Consider the following 17,859-nt stretch of genomic DNA (forward strand, 5'->3'; position numbering starts at 1 on the left):
CACGAACCCGTGTCCCCTGCATCGGCAGGCGAACTCTCAACCACTGCACCACCAGGGAAGCCCGAAGCCAATTTTTTTAAATCATTTTTGAGAATCTTTATACATATATTTTGAACATTAGCATTTAATGTGTCTCATGTTTATGTGCCAAGGAGCTGACTTCCTTTACACAGGTCTGAACATGGAGTATATGGCATATGAATTTATAGTTAGTATCTGTGAAACATCACAGAATAGCTTTCTTTGTGTTTCTCTCTGGTTTCCTGTAGCTGCCTGTCTGGCCTCAGGATTTTTTTTTTTTAATATGTGCTTGAATCAGGTTCCATAACTAAATGGGAACATTTCTTTTTTTACTGAACGGATTTGAATTTTTGTGTTACCATTTTATGTTTAAAGTACCATATTCATTTATTGAAAAAAATGTTAAGCTGCTTCCTATCTTGAAGCAGTGTACAGGACTCAAGCAATTCCTGGATGTATGTATGTGTGTGTGTGTATACACACACATATATACAAAAGAAAAAATTATTTTATATTTCTCCTTTATTTACTTGAGTCTGCTCTTCAAGGAGCAAAACAGATAAATATAAATTAGCAATTATTTTCAATAATTATGGGGAATTGTTCTTCACTTTATTGAATCTGTTATTGATGTTTCAATTATAGTCAAAGGTGCGAAGAAGTAGATTTCCTAATGGCTATGTGAGTCTCTCAGAGTGAATGCTTTCTTGAGGATATAGGCATAGTAAAATGAAAGAAAAAAATACTAAAAATTGTTGCAAATAAAAATTATTTTCAACTTTTACATTTTCAATAATGTGCGTGCTCTGAGCTGAGAATAATAGTGTTGTTTAAATACAGAAACTACTTAAAGGGAACTCATTTTTGATTTGAATTGTACAAATCTGAAAATTAGAACTTCTCCTATCAAAGGCATAATAAGGTACTTAGTACTTTTATTTCCTCAGCATCATCTCATTTATTGTATAATTTTATCCCTAAAAGGGACCTATACCAAATGCATAGTGGAAAACTTGAAACTATAATTTAATGAAAAAATATTTGTTAAGAGTTTTCCACGCAAGTTTAAATTGTATAGCTTCCCAGAGAATACTTTGACATTATAACAATAGGTACTTGTTATATGGCAGCTGGCTACCCAAGTGACTATACCTGGAAAGAAGTACATTTTTTACTTACTGTAAAAATACATATTCATTGAGACTTAACAGAATATATGGATAATCAAGAAGAATGTAAAAAGTCACTTGTAATCTCATAATCCAATGAATAACCCCTGTTAATATTTGGCATATATCTTTCTGGTCTTTTTTTCTTCTGTTAGTGTTTTTTTCATATCTTCCCCTCCCCCCAAAAAAATTAGATTATACTCCGCATGTTTTAACTTCCTTTTTCACACTGTATTGTGAACATCTTTCAATAGGAACACATAAACATTGGCAACTTAATTTTTAGCAGCTAAACAATAAAACATTTTTATTTATTTAATCACTTCTCTTTTGGATACTTAGGTTGTTTCTGGCGTTTTACTATCTAACCCAGTGCTGTAACACACACATCACTGGAATTTGGCACACAATCATGATTCATTGTCCAGGATAAATTTCTAGAGCTGTATTTGCTAAGTTAAAGCCAGTTGTTTTTTTTTTAATTAAAAGATAGCTCTTCGTACCTTTTGGCGTAAAAGACAGTAAATTTTCTTTTTCTGAGGTTTTATCTTATTCCTTCATCTGGTACATAGCCCTCTGCCTTTTCATCTTGTCTGTCTTTCTGTGAATGTGGTTTTTGTTCCACAGGCTGCAGGACTGTAGTTCTTCTTGCTTCTGCTGTGTACCCTCTGGTGTATGAGGCTATCTAAGAGGCTTGATGGGAAGGACTGGTGGTGGGTAGAGCTGACTGTTGCTCTGGTGGGCAGAACTCAGTAAAACTTTAATCCACCGGACTGCTGAGGGGCTGGGTTCCCTCCCTGTTGGTTGTTTGGCCTGAGGCAACCCAACACTGGAGCCTACCTGGGCTCTTTGGTGGGGCTAATGGCAGACTCTGGGAGGGCTCACGCCAAGGAGTACTTCCCAGAACTTCTGTTCCCAGTGTCCTTGTCCCCACGGTGAGCCACAGCCACCCCCCACCTCTGCAGGAGACCCTCCAACACTAACAGGTAGGTCCGGTTCAGTCTCCCCTGGGGTCACTGCTCCTTACCCCTCGGTCCTGATGTGCACACTACTTTGTGGGTGCCCTCCAAGAGTGCAGTCTCTGTTTTCCCCAGTTCTGTCAAAGTCCTGCAATCAAATCCCAGTAGGCTTCAAAGTCTGATTCTCTAGGAATTCCTCCTCCCGTTGCCAGACCCCCAGGTTGGGAAGCCTGACGTGGGGCTCAGAACCTTCACTCCAGTGGGTGGACTTCTGTGGTCTAAGTGTTCTCCGGTCTGTGAGTCACCCACCCAGCAGTTACGGGATTTGATTTTACTGTGATTGCGTCCCTCCTACTGTCACATTGTGGCTTCTCCTTTGTCTTTGGATGTGGGTATCCTTTTTGATGAGTTCCAGTGTCTTCCTGTCGATGATTGTCCAGCAGTTAGTTGTGATTCCGGTGTTCTCGCAAGAGGGGGTGAGAGCACATCCTTCTACTCCGCCATCTTGGTTCCTCTCTCAGTAAATTTTCTTTTCGTTTATAACAGGATTCAACTGGAAGCTTTGTGCTTCCCTTCCGGCAAGTCATGTACGCGCCCTATCCCACCACACACATAGATGTGGACGTCAACACCGTCAAGCAGATGCCACCCTGTCACGAACATATTTATAATCAGCGTAGATACATGAGATCAGAGCTGGCAGCATTCTGGAGAGCCACTTCAGAAGAAGACATGGCTCAGGATACCATCATCTACACGGACGAAAGCTTCACTCCTGATTTGTATGTCGTGCCTTGCTTTTTGATATTGTCATTAAGCAATATTAGGAAACTGTATCTTTTATGAGTAGAAAGAAAACAAACAATTTGTTGCTTAAAAGGAAAGAAACATTACTAGGAGAATTATACTGGAAGAAGTATTTGGTTAATCAAGCGTTTTTTCTTAAATGTCAGCTTTTCTTAATATAATTGTGTTTCCCATAAGATAGGTTAGATTAGTCCTTAAAAATAAGTATTTAAGTATTTATTTAACAAATGTATATTGAGCCCCTAGGCGCAGTACTTGGTGCTAAGGTTAATAGTGGCCAGCCAGACAGCCCCAGCTCCTTACATTGCTTATAGACTAGTGTGTAAGAGTCATAAAAGGCTGATTAACTGAACCTTATTAACTAAAGAGGTAATTCTAAGTCTGTTTTTCCTTGATATATAAATATAAAATATGGCAAAACTGTCAAAATATATTAATAGAGCATTCTTTTACTTTGCATTTTATATTGTGTTATTCATTTCTTACCATAAAGTCTGATCAGTAAATTAACAAGAAAAAAAGTAATGATAATATGTTGAATGTGGACTCAACTAGAAAAAAAAAAGATGATAAATCTGAATTATAAAACACTTAAATGTTGTTCTGAAATCAGGAAAAGAAATTGTAGTATACTATCATGGTTCTCTTTAATCAGTTTAAAATGCCTGGCACATAGAATGTGCTCAATAAATGTTAACTAGTATAATCCAGGTTTGAGTGTATAAGGCAGCAGTAAAATTGGAGCAAGCAACCCTGTCCTGTGTCTTGAAGAAAACTTTTGAGCTGAGGCAACAGACATGTGAAGCACCAATAGTCAGACAGAAGGTGTTGCCCAAAAGCATAGTAAGGAAACACCATGTCCAAGGAATCCCCAGCCTCGTGTGTCTCTAGGTGCAGAAAGATGGCTTCATTAGGACCCAGCTTTTCCCAGCTCTCTGGTGTTCTTGTTGAGTCCTTTGAAAGATGTAGGGGAATTGGTTTAGAAAACAAAACAATAAGAATTTCAGGTCCCGAAGTTTTCACATATAGGTAATTTTGGCACACGTGTCAAAATTCTCAAAATTAATCTGATCCTTCAAGCATTTCTTCTTTCCTAAAGTGTTTGGGGTTTTTTTTTTCTATTTTTTGGTGGGCTCCTGGAGAGCGCTTTTGGGGGAATTTTTTAACACTTTGCTTCACCTAATTCACATATGACCAATACAAGCAATTTATGAAACAGATATATTCAGAACACTAGACTTAAATAGCTGAATTCTCTCTCCAAAGCCAGAGAAAGGTTGTTGTCAGTGCCCACACTGGCCACCAGTTGGACAGCCAGTAATTGTGAAATGCTGATTTTTCCCCCTTCTGAGTTTCCTTCTTCTGTAGTAGGGAACACCCATCTGCTAAAACTAGGAAATTTTAGGTACTTTCCTATTACCTCTGCGCACACACCTCCCTCCCTGCTACTCCTGTCAGTTATATGATGATCCCTGCTATTTTCAGTCTTTCTTTTCAGTTAAAAATTACTTACCTTAGTAAATGTTATATTACCCTCTGACTTGAGTATAACCTAGCATCCCAGTAAATTCCTTAGGGAAGTAGAAGGCAAGGAAAGGGAAGGAAGAAGAGAAAAGATCCAAGAGGGTTGGGAAAGGGACAGTCTTTTTCAAGAACCTACTATATCCTAGGTTGTGTGGTAGATAAACATTATCTCCACTGTGAATTACAACTTAACTTCTTACTCTGCTCATTGCCAGTGTAGCTAACATTTTCTTAGGTAGCTGGTTCATGTTACTTGCCAGATGATGGGCTTGTGGATACAAACCCAGTGATCAAGACGTTGCAGATAACCATCTGTGTGTGTTCCTTAATCCCACCTGAATGTTTCCCAGCATTCGTCCTCTTACCTTTTTTTCTTCCTAAACTGCTTATTAGAAGTTATTAGTATGTGAAGTTAACCTTTTGTTTTGGTTTTTGGTGGTAGTGGTATGTGTTTATTTTTGTTGCTGTTCTATATTTTTGAGATGGCAGGAATTGGTAATTATATTTATTAATTGCCTAAGGCAATTGGTATTTTTTTATAATGTGTATGATAGATACATACATACCCTTCCTGGGACCGCTTATACTATTTAAGAGAAAATAATTACTTTGTGGCCTGACAAACTCCAGTAATAGACAAATGTATCCTTGAGTTAAAATGAGTATGTATTTTATATTTTCAAATATATATATCTAATTCTTATAAATATGTTTATAATCCCACTTCTAAGAATTTAATTTATTGGCTGGTGTGAGAGGTTGTGGAAATCATTTCAACATTTGTCCTGTTTTCTTCATAGGAATATTTTTCAAGATGTCTTACACAGAGACACTCTAGTAAAAGCCTTCCTGGATCAGGTAAATGTTAAACCTGAGATTGTCAGAGTGAATGGTATGACATGTTTTCTTTTTCAATATATCCCACACTGCCTATAATATAATTTAGAATTAAGTCCTTTTGTAGAGTCTCTGATCTTTCTAAAGTGTCAAAATTATTTTTCTTCTGAATTGTTAGACGGGAGTAGCCTGTATATTAACAATTAAAGATGCAGCATCCCCCAGTTCAAATAATAAATGTTTTAATTCTAAGCACTAACTTATAACCCAAGGGTGTTTTCTTTTGGTAAGGGGGATATTGTACAAATGTTTATTTGCCTTAATTGAGCAAAAAATGTCTTTAAAACTTATTTACATGATAGCATCTTTATTGTCTCATTCCTTTGAAAAAAATCTAGATTTTGAAGAAAATTTTAGATTATATGGGTCTTATTTCTTAAGGTAACAGAGATTTGTCATAATTATCTTTCTGGGGATCAGGCCAAGAAATAGTGTCATAGATGTAGCTTTGAAATAACATAATCGTTAGGTTGACTAGGAATTTTGGATCCAGGTCTGTGGTCTGTGACATATTGCAAAGTTCAAGGATAATTCCAAGTCATGTAATTCCATGCTTCCCAAGCAGAAATAAAATCCTTCTACCACTACACATGTACCCCCACCCCCCCAGAATAGAAAAATATGAATATCTCAAAACCATAGTCTAGGACTTTCCTGGTGGCGCAGTGGTAAAGAATTCGCCTGCCAACACAGGGGACATGGGTTCGAGCCCTGGTCCAGGAAGATCCCACATGCCGTGGAGCAACTAAGCCCGTGCGCCACAACTACTGAGCCTGCACTCTAGAGCCCGCGAGCCGCAACTACTGAATCCCGCGCACCTAGAGCCCATGCTCCGCAACAAAGACAAGCCACCACGATGAGAAGCCCGAGCACCGCAACGAAGAGTACCCCCCGCTCACCGCAACTAGAGAAAGCCCGCGCACAGCAACAAAGACCCAACACAGCCAAAAATAAATAAATAAATAAATAAATTTTAAAAACCCCATAGTCTAAGCATGGCTCACCTCTGGTAGCTCCAATTTTATTTGAAGATGTGGGCAGAGAAAACTTAACACAGCTAGAAGTAACTTATATCATGATTTTTAATAATAAATAAAATGAACACGAATATAGTCTAAGGCAGAAGGAAAAATTTGAGTCAATTCTTAAAGATAAACAGAACTGTTAGATCACTCCTAGACCCGTACCTCCACCTCCTCCTGTGTGTCAGGGCGCATCTGTGGAAGTGGTTAGCTGCTCTAACGTGAGTTATCTGCCAGGCACTGTCAGCGCTGAGACAGAAACATGCTGTGTATAAGTAGAACGGGGCAAATTACTTATAAAAACGCTTCATTATCCTGCAGGTCTTTCATTTGAAACCCGGTCTATCTCTCAGGAGTACTTTCCTTGCACAGTTTCTGCTCGTCCTTCACAGAAAAGCCTTGACACTAATAAAATATATAGAAGATGATACGTAAGTCAGACTCCTAAATGGAAGAAAAACCTTCATACGTTGCTTTTGTTTTGTTCCCTTTGGACATTTTCTGTATTATAATTTCTTTTTTATTATTATTTGTAGGCAGAAGGGGAAAAAGCCCTTTAAATCGCTTCGGAACCTGAAGATAGACCTTGATTTAACAGCAGAGGGCGATCTTAACATAATAATGGCTCTAGCTGAGAAAATTAAACCAGGCCTCCATTCCTTTATCTTTGGAAGACCTTTCTATACTAGTGTCCAAGAACGAGATGTTCTAATGACTTTTTAAATGTGTAACTTGTTAATATTGCGTCCCGATCATAATTGCTGGTAAAGTAGCTCCGTGGTATTGGGAGACATGGTTCCCTTGGGTTATGCCCTAGAGTCCTGCTCAGCAAATGATAGTTACACTGCAGTTGTCACAGAAAGCCTGTAAGGGGATGTTAGGTGCAGTTACAATAAATGCACCTTTTCCTAGATGTGCTCTCTTGGGAGACAGACGTATGTTTACAATTATAATAAATATTATTGCTATCTTTTAAAGATATAGGATATAAACTTGACCACAGCTACTGTTTTTTGAAACTTATGATTCATGGTTTACAAGTATCCAAGTGAAATCTGAGTTAGCTTTCACAGATATAATACTAGTTGACTTTCCATCTCTTGGTGTTCCTTGGTTTGGGGGATTACTGTAATACTTCTACAATCAGCTAAAAATTAGAGCGTTCAAATCATTTCAGTTCTACAAAAGGAAGTTAGCTTGAACATAGGTTAAGTTTTAGAAGGAAAATATTGATCAAGCAGATGTTTTATTGAAATCAATTGTTCGATCCTACTTTGCAGACTTAGTCCTTGGGATTCAGTCTGTGTAGAAACGTCAGGCAGTATGTATAGTCCCGATTATGGTGAACCACAATCAGGGTGTTTTTCTGTTTGTTTGTTGAGCTCTGTCACAGAAAATGTAGAGAATTGGATTTTATGTTTCAGTAGTTATTGCCAAGTTTTTCAGTTAATTTTCATTATTTTTGAGCCAAATTGAAATGTATACCTCCTGTGCCTTTTGTTTTTCTTGGAAAATATAATCTCTTGGAAGAAGTTCAGATTTCACTAGTCTCTCATTTTTATCTTGTTTTCCTCTTGTATAGTCTTCCTTTGATTTAGCAGTCATTATAACTCTGAGATTATTAAATGCAATAGAGAAATACTAACTAGTAAGATTTTTTTTCAGGAACAAGAATAGTATCTTCTTCCTTAAATTTCTGCCCATGTTTTTGAAGTTGTTGCCACGTCTCTTTGCCTGCATCGTAGGAGGACTAGCAGGAGAAACGTTACTGACATGCTATTTTACTAGGTGCTACTTTGGCAGAACTAAGTGGTCAATTTCTTTTGTTTCCTTAATGTGCTTGGACCATTTTGCTAGCTATAAAATAACCAATTAACATAATTCTGTGCTAGAACAGTATTGACAAAATAGTATACACAAGCATAAAATATATTTTTATTTAAAACTGTGGAAGTAACTTAAAGAGAAAAAGTATTTATAAGAAAGGGATAAAAGTGATAGAGCCCCTCTGCCCTCGCCCACCAAATTTAACCCAAACCAACATAGGTCCTAATAGCCTTTCACATCACTAATAAAGGTGTAGACATCTCGATTTTTAGACACATACTCAACTAGATTGACAGATGCTCTGGCTCAGTCATGAAAAAATGTACAGATTCCACCTTGTTGAACGCTGTATTCAGTGCTATTTACATGATAGATTATTTAAGTGCTAATTATTTTCTTTTGCTGATTTATTGTACCATTGTATGGGATGCAAGTTGTACAGTGAAATAAGTTATTAAAGCATGTGTGCACATTGTTATATATCTTTTCTCCTAGATGGAGAATTTTGAATAAAAGATCTTTGAAATTTTGTGTCTTTCAGTTATTTACTTGGAAAAGCAGTGCTATGATATTGAAAGACTGATTGGCTCCCTGCTCTGCTGACAGTCATGTTGTAGCTAAACAATTTTTTTAATTGATTTTCTCTTTTGAAAGAAAATATATTTAAAGGTTCTGTGTGATGCTGGAATTATATGTGGTTTGATTGTTTTGTTTTTTATTTTTTTGTCTGCTTAACTCCCAGGACTGCATTTTGACTTTTTAATTTCTATATTAATATATCAGATATAAGATAATACTTGTGTAAATTCTTTTTTAAAATTATTGTTATAATAATATTAATACAATCTAAGTTGAAGTTATTCCTTCCAGGTCCCCAGTATAGGTGTCCAGTATGAAAGTGAAAGTGTAAGGAATCTAAACCCCTTAATCTGAAAAACAAATAAGATTGACACTTTTACTCCAGGAAAACAAAATTAATTCATAAATGTAATAGTTGAGTTGAAAGGTTTCTCTAGAAGAAGACTGATTCATTGCATTGCTAAGATTCTCAGAGAAGAAACCCAAACTTCATATAATGCTGGAAGTTAAAAATGAGACCTCTATGGTCTATCTCTGTAGTGCTGCAGGTCAAACAGGAAGACAGTGAATGTCACTCTTCTCTAATACTATTTTGGTTTTTACATGGAATTGTACCAATTGATATTTCTTGTGTCATCTGCAGGGTGCAGGTTAAAGTACCAAAAGCAGTTCACCACCCCCACGTGACACACACTATCCACTGGACTTTCTGAATCTATCATCGCAACAACACTATGAGGCAGGTATGTTTAATTCCATTTTACAAATGAGGAGACTAGAGCTTAAGGAAGTATAATACACAGCCTGTGGTCACTCAGTTGGTTAAGCTGGATTTCATCCCAAACAGTTACCAGAGTTGTCCTGTGGCACAGCTCCTGGGACAGTTCCTCCATGTAGCAGGTACTCAGTGCTGTTGAATTGGAGGGAGGGGAAGGAAGCAAGTATTACATACAGGCTTACTAGCACTCTGCAGTGCCCAAGTGTGATTCCCTGCTTTGCTACTTGGAGAAGTTACTTAACCTCTCTGAGGCTCATTTGTTAAATATTTGAAATGAGGACATGATGATAACCTCATGATTGTTAAGAGGACCTAAATGAGGGCTTCCGTGGTGGTGCAGTGGTTGGGAATCTACCTGCCAATGCAGGGGACACATGTTTGAGCCGTAGTCTGGGAGGATCCCACGTGCCGCGGAGAAACTAAGCCCATGCGCCACAACTACCAAGCTTGTGCTTTAGAGCCCGTGAGCCACAACTACTGAGCCCTTATGCCACAACTGCTGAAGCCCATGTGCCTAGAGCCCATGCTCCGCAACAAGAGAAGCCATCACAATGAGAATCCTGTGCACCGCAACGAAGAGTAGCCCCCACTCGCCACAACTTGAGAAAGCCCACGTGCAGCAACAAAGACCCAACACAGCCAAAAATAAATTTAAATAAATTAAAAGAAAAAAAGAGGACTTAGTGAGACTATGTAAGGTACTTAGCTCAGTACCTGATGAGTGTTTCATATGCTCTTTTACCTAATCTGACAATCATTACCATTTAATCAGGGTGTTTAGAACATTTACATTTAATGTAATTATTGATATGGTTAGATTCAATCTATCATCTTGCTATTTGTTTTCTATTTGTACCATTTGTTCTTTGTTATTTTTTTCTTCTTTTTCTACTTTCTTTTAGATTGAGTATTTTTTTCATGATTCCCTTTTATCACTTTTGTTGGCTTATTAGTTGTAACTCTTTTATTTCAGTGATTGCTTTAGGGTTATAGTATATACATCTTTAACATACCCGTCTACATTCAAGTGATATACCACATGACGTACAGTTGAAGAACCTTACAATGAAAAACTTCTATTTCTCTCTTCTTGCCTTTGTGCTGTTGGGGCCTCACATTCTACATCTACATATGCTATAAGCTGCACGCTTACTATTTTTGCTTAAACAGCCAATTATCTTTTCAAGAGATTTAAAGATAAATATTCTAAATACCTCAATTAAAAGGCAGAACTTGTCAGATTGGATAAAAAAAACAAGTCCCAACTATATGCTACCAACAAAAACCACATGTAGAAAATAAAGGACAGATTAAAAGTAAAAGGGTAGAGAAAGATATACCATATTAACACCAATCAAAAGAAAGCAGGAGTGGCTATATTAATAGCAGGCAAACTGGTACAGATGAACCGGTTTGCAGGGCAGAAATAGAGACACAGATGTAGAGAGCAAATGTATGGACACCAAGTGGGCAAAGCAGCAGGGGTGGGGGGAGATGAACTGGGAGATTGGGATTGACATATATACACTAATATGTATAAAATAGATAACTAATCTGAACCTGCTGTATAGCACAGGGAACTCCACTTCGCTGTACAGTAGAAACTAACAACATTGTAAGACAACTATACCCCAATAAAAAAAAATTAAGAAAATCAGGCAAAGTAGATTTCAGAGCAATCCCTTTATCAGGGATAAAGATTATTTCACAATGCTAAAGGAGTCAATTCAGCACGAGGACACAAAAATCCTAATAACAGCTTCAAAATACTTGAAGTAAAAACTGATAAAACTATAAGGAGAAATTGACAAATCTACAATTATAGTTGGAGATTTGAAAACCTCTTTCAATGTTTGATAGAATAAGAAGACAGATTTTAGAGCTACATTATGCATAGGCTCAATTTTAATGAAAGACTTAACAGGAAAAAAAAATCTTAGTAAGGATATAGAAGACTTGAACAAGACTATCAACCAACTTGATGAAAATGACATTTATAGAACATAGCCATACCCAACAACTGTAGATTACACATTCTTTTCAAGAACACATGGAGGGGCTTCCCTGGTGGCGCAGTGGTTGAGAGTCTGCCTGCTAATGCAGGGGACACGGGTTCGAGCCCTGGTCTGGGAAGATCCTACATGCCGCGGAGCAACTAGGCCCGTGAGCCACAGCTACTGAGCCTGCGTGTCTGGAGCCTGTGCTCCGCAACAAGAGAGGCCACGATAGTGAGAGGCCCGCACACCGCGATGAAGAGTGGCCCCCGCTTGCCACAACTGGAGGAAGCCCTCGCACAGAAACAAAGACCCAACACAGCAAAAATAAATAAATAAAATTAATTTAAAAAAAAAAAAAAGAACACATGGAATGTGTACCAAGATAGACCACATTCTGAGCCATGAAACAAGTCTCCATAACATAAAAGGATTCAAGTCTTGCAAAGTATGTTCTCTTGACCACAGTGGAAATAAATTAGAAATCAATAACAGATATCTGGGAAAACCTCAAATAGTTGGAAACTAAATAGTAGTTTTAAAAGATTAGATAATTTCTAAATCATGTGTCTGGGGGATAAGAGGAAATGGATTGGAGAACAGAAAGGGATGTATCAGAATGTAGTGGAGTGATTTTTATGAAGACTGGAACTCATCCTGCCTTTGATGTCTCCCCTCTGCAACCCATTCTTCATATTGATAACAGCATGATCCTTCTAAGATTAAATCTGATGATCACTTCTGTTTAGTGGCTGTACATCACTCACAAATCTAAGTCCCAAATCTTTGCAACACAGTTTCTGTTCATCCCTCTAACCTCACTTTTCACTGTCTTACTTCTAACTTCTTAGTACATTCTTTTGTTGCGTCTGTTATACCATTTCTTTGCTTCTCTTTCTCCACCACTAGGCTAGACAACAAGATACATGTCTTCATTTTTGTATCTCAGTGTCTAGCATGGTATTGGGCACAGGGCGTGCTTCTAAAAAAGTTACTTCAATGAATATATTGAGTTTATTAAATATTATTTTCTTTGTCCTCTCCAAAAACAATTAGTTCTTGCAAAATAAGGAAATTACTTTCTTTTTGTAATCAGAAGCTTTTTTTCCCCCAGAGAGTCCATTAAAACTCAGCCTATGCACGACCCAGCTCTAAAATTTCAAAGATCTTAAGGCGGTGATTTTCAGTCCCTTCAAAGTAGTAAGACCTTGTCATTTTCTGTTTCTGCATTTGTGTCTCACTATCTCATCTCTTGCTGAAATGTTCTTTTTAAATGAATAGCTTGATAAATTGCTAAGCAGTTTTCATCAGACCCATTAGGACAGTGGTAAGTATCCATTTGTGGAACGTGGACATTCAAGAAATCTGATCCAGTATTTAGAAAATCATTCCTGAGCTCAGAGTTGGCTCAAACTGGCACCTTCTGGCATTTGCTTGTGGGTGGGGAATGTGGAATGCTTTGAAAGCTGAATGGATTTGTCAAGTTTTAAAACTCTCTTGTGGCTAAAGGAAAACAGCATTCATTGTTTAAAAACACCATTGTTTGTTTTTTCTCCTTTTCTGTTCTTTGGAACCTGAATCTGCAAAAAACGTTCACACCCAGCATTTTGCTTCATGTACCTCTTCTACTACATTTCTAGAGGACATGAGTGGCATGGAAACCTTTTTTTGTGATTACAGTGTTCAGAGCAAATTGAAAAACTCCTTTTTAATGCTCATACTGATTTTTATGGGAAAAGACACTATAGCTATCATTATAGGCAGAGAGTAGAGCTGATAGGAGCGTGAGTCCTGGAACCAGACCTCAAGGCTCAAATCCCTGTTTTTCCACTTCTTGGCTGTGTGACCTTGCGCAAGGTATTGAACGTCTCCGTGCTACCTCAATATCCTCCTCTATTCCACAGGAATAAAAGAACCTACATCACAGGATTGTTTGAAAAAATAAGTGGGTTGATACATGCAGAACGCCTGAAAGGGTAACGGGCACAGAGCAAGTGAACAATAAAATCTAGTTGCAGCTGTTGTCAGTGGTATCCGTGTCATTATCAGCATCATTAAGCAACTGAATATAAAGTTCCCATATCTGATTCTTAAACCACAACAATGCTACAGCTGTGATTCTAGGTGATACCACCTTAGTAGCCAGATTATTTTATTACTGTGAACCCATCACTGCCTGATCGCACAGAGTAGAGTGTCGCCCACGGAGAAGGTCATTCTAGGCCATGAAAGGTACTATCTGGACGCTTCACCCTGTGTTTCAAATCTCTCCGCTTTAGTTCCACTGCCGTTATTTCTCATCCACGTTAAATCAACAGCCCCCACTTCTGATCTTTTCACCCATTAACCGCCCTCCTTTCCATGCCCTTCCCCCGCCCCAATCCGTTTTCTCCACAGAAGGCAGAGTGATCTTTCTAATATCATCTCCTCTTTGGCCTCACTCGCTTGCTTTAAAAAAACACTCCGTGGGCTTCCCTGGTGGCGCAGTGGTTGGGAGTCCGCCTGCCGATGCAGGGGACACGGGTTCGTGCCCCGGTCCGGGAACATCCCACGCGCCGCGGAGCGGCTGGGCCCGTGAGCCATGGCTGCTGAGCCTGCGCGTCCGGAGCCTGTGCTGCGCAACGGGAGAGGCCACAGCAGTGAGAGGCCCGCGTGCCGGAAAAAAAAAAAAAAAATCCTCCGTGACAAGCTTTGACACAATAGAAGGCCTGCCATCCTTGGGTGAAGCACAAGGGCCTTTGGGATCTGACCACAGGAAACCTCTCCACCCTTCTCTCTCGCCGCGCATCCCCTCACTCAGGGGCCCTGATGAGGTTTGTACTTCCCCACCCACCTTACTCTCATCACTGCTCTCGCTGCCCTTCACCTGGATGGACTTACTTGTCCATCAGGATTTACCTGTGTCTGGTGTCCTGTTCTTCCAGTCCCTTCCCTCAAGTTTGGATTTAGAGCCTCCAGACTTTAAGCTCCTTGAGGCTAGGACCATGTCTGTGCACTAGGTTACACCTAATTGTCTGGCACTTAATACGTTTATTAAGTATATGTTGAATTAGTTACCCTCCGTTCAGGGCTCTTGTAAGTCTCTATGCCTATAGGCCTAGCATAACACTTAACTCATTATTATCACCATTATCATGGGTTTGTTTGTCTCCATTAGACTGTGAGCTTCACACACGAGGTTGGGTCCTTGTCTTATATATCCTTGTGTCCCCAGCTTCCAGCATAGTACCAGCCATGAAACAGGAACTCAGCAGGTTCTGAAAGAATGAATGGTATCCACATACCGTTAATCTCAGTTTTGAAGTTTCTCCAAATTCTGAAGCAATAGGATTTATGGACCCCTCTTGGCAGTTCTTGGGTGTTATCCCAATGGTACCACTGACATTTTAAGCAAAAGTTTGTACATATGTATATTTTTCTGGGTGGTGGGGTCATAGCCTTCATCAGATTCTCAGAGGGGTTTCTGATTCCCCTCAAAGGTAGGAATCTATGTCCTAAAGAATTATATGTAAAAACCAGTTGTGAAATAAAACGTTTGCAAGGAATCAAAGCTACAATGTGTGTACTACCTTACACCGGTCAGAATGGCCATCTTTTTCTTTTCTTTTCTTTCTTTAATTTATTATTTAGGCTCTGCCGGGTCTTAGTTGCAGCATGCAGACTTAGTTGTGGCATGCATGTGGGATCTAGTTCCCCGACCAGGGAATGAACCTGGGCCCCCTGCACTGGGAGCGCAGAGTCTTACCCACTAGACCACCAGGGAAGTCCCCAGAATGGCCATCTTTAAAAAGTCTACAAATAACAAATTCCGGAAAGAGTGTGGAGGAAAATGGAACTCTCCTACACTGTTGGTGGGAATGTAAATTGGTGCAGCCACTATGGAAAACAGTATGGAGGTTCCTCAAAAAACTAAAAGCAGAGTTGCCACGTGATCCAGCAATTCGTCTCCTGGCCATACATCTGGGCAATACTATAACTCAAAAAGATACATGCACCCGTATGTTCATGTCAGCACTATTCACAGTAGCCCCAAGACATGGAAACAACCTAACCATCCATCGAAAGGTGAATGGATAAAGAAGATGAGGTATATATATGTACACACACAAATATATGAATATTACTCAGCCATAAGTAAGAATGAAAATACCATTTGCAGCAACATGGACGGACCTAGAGATTATCATAGTAAGTAAGTTAGAAAGAGACAAATACCATATGATATCACTTATATGTGGAATCTAAAATATGACACAAATGAACTGATCTGTGAAAGAGAAACAGATACAGAGAACAGACTTGTGGTTGCCAAGGGGAAGGGATGGATTGGGAGTTTGGGGTTAGCAGATGCAAACTCTTATATACAGGATGGATAAACAATGAGGTCCTACTGTATAGCACGGGGAACTGTATTCAATATCCTGTGATAAACCATAATGAAAAAATATGAAAAAACATGTACATACTTATATATAACTGAATCGCCTTGCTGTACAGCAGAAATTAACACAACATTGTAAATCAACTATACTTGAATAAATATTTTTTTAAAAAAGTAAAGAAAAACCATGCATGCACAAAAGATGTTTCCAAGGTAGTCTGATGAATAAGCCCATGTGGCCCGAGGAGGTAGAGGGCTTGTGTCTCTACAGCCCCAGCGCCTCAAGCAGTCTCCCTGCTGCTGGACGGTGGGGGCTCCACCTGGCTGTAGCCGCTGTCTCTTGCCATGTGGATATCCACCTGAAAGCCCCCTCCCACACACCTGTAGGAGCAGTTTGAGACTCATTTGCAGGACCTTCTCGGTTCTGGAAGCATCAAGGATTTCAGCCCCGGGACCAGCCACTCACTCCGTGTTTCAACTCAGCATTCAGGGAGGAGAGGCTTTTCTGTTCAAAGCTGAGAGCCTCCCTTAAACCACTTTGGCTAGACATTTTCTCTGGCTTCCAGCAATAGACTCGGAAATTTTTTTCTGACCTAGACCCACACAAACAAGAGACTAGAGCTTCTCTAATATGCTAAGGAAGGAAAAAGCACATTTTAAAAATAACTTGAGCAAATGAATTCATTCTGGTTAAAGCCACCCAGCTACATAACATAAACTAGGGTTTCGCAACAGCAGGTCCTAAAAACGTAAACAAACCCAGAGTCCACGTGAGCCAAGCCATTTGCTGAACAGAAAGAGTCCCTGGCCCAAATTCTTCCAGAATAAAAAAATACCTTATAAAAGCAGGAGTCGATGGCCATGATGTGAAAAAAAAAGGTGGGGGAGGTGGGAGGGGTGGGAAAATGAGAAAGTCTCATGACTAGATACTCAAAATGCCAGCTTTCCCAACCAAAAGCTAGAATGATGAGGGATCGGGGGCGGGGCGTGAGTACAGCCTGTGCGTCAGGCCCCTGCTCAGACCCTACCAGGACCCTGCCTTCCCTAGGGAAAGTCAGAGGCTACTCACTCTCATGAAGTCAGAGGAAGACCCTGCAGGTTTTACCATGTGTCTGTTGACAAGATAATAGTTCCACTGAAACGGTAATCACATACTGGCCAAAGAAGCCCATACTTTTTTTTTTTTTTTTAGCCCATCCTTTTATAGTAACTTCATTCCCAGCCTGAGTTTTTCGAACATCATAATAATATGTTCTTTCTGATGAGACCCGTACTGTTCTAATGAACTTATGCAGAGTTTCATCTCTGTTCTAGAACAATACTTGCTATAAATAATAAATACAGTGATCCTCATTTTATATTTGAATAGCTCCCCTTCCACAAAGAAAAAACAAGTACTTTCTCATTTCTTAGTAGTAGTGAGGTCCTTTCTATGCTGGGAGCACTGTGCTGGAATCCACATCTTAGAACAGACAGAACTTGGAGAAATTCAGAGAAAGGGCACAGGAATCATTTTTAAAGACTAGAAAATGCAATTTATGGAAAAGGGTTAAAGAACTTGCTATTATTTGCAGTAAAACTTAATACTATATTTCAGGTATACAAAGGATCATGGTCAAATAAGCCACATTTATTGAGTAATGGCTACGTGCTAATTTCTCATTTAACCCTCACAACGACCTTGGAGATAGAGTATCCCCAAGGTCCACCACAAGGACACTGAAACTTAAGTTAAATGATTGTCCAAATGTGACAGACATTTCTCACAAGTATTCTGCTTTTCTCTCTCTCTCTTTTTTCTCACCGAGGAGTTGGATAGTACTTTCGCCTTCCGTGGAACTCAGGCATGACCACCCGAATGGCCAACGAAATTTGAGCCAGAGACGTGTGTCGATTTCAGA

The 17,859-nt window shown here is 39.2% G+C and overlaps 1 protein-coding gene across 5 annotated transcripts in view; it reads left to right on the top strand.

Annotated features, from left to right (window-relative positions):
• The window catches only part of C9orf72 (C9orf72-SMCR8 complex subunit), a 32,137-nt gene extending 14,278 nt beyond the window's left edge, over window positions 1-17,859 (top strand). For 2 of the 5 annotated variants that reach the window (XM_079926729.1, XM_079926730.1), the window contains exons 8-11: window positions 2,696-2,931; window positions 5,281-5,338; window positions 6,721-6,830; window positions 6,936-9,238. In XM_079926729.1, the coding sequence (XP_079782855.1) occupies window positions 2,696-2,931; window positions 5,281-5,338; window positions 6,721-6,830; window positions 6,936-7,122 (591 nt within the window). In that variant the 3' untranslated portion in view covers window positions 7,123-9,238. Of the gene's footprint in view, window positions 1-2,695; window positions 2,932-5,280; window positions 5,339-6,720; window positions 6,831-6,935; window positions 9,239-9,448; window positions 9,650-12,283; window positions 12,376-17,766 lie in introns of those variants that run through there. The other 3 variants (XR_013829096.1, XR_013829097.1, XM_079926731.1) reach the window with 3 other exon arrangements.

This window comes from Stenella coeruleoalba, assembly GCF_951394435.1.
Source record: "Stenella coeruleoalba genome assembly, chromosome: 7".
In the NCBI taxonomy this organism is placed as follows: Eukaryota; Metazoa; Chordata; class Mammalia; order Artiodactyla; family Delphinidae; genus Stenella; species Stenella coeruleoalba.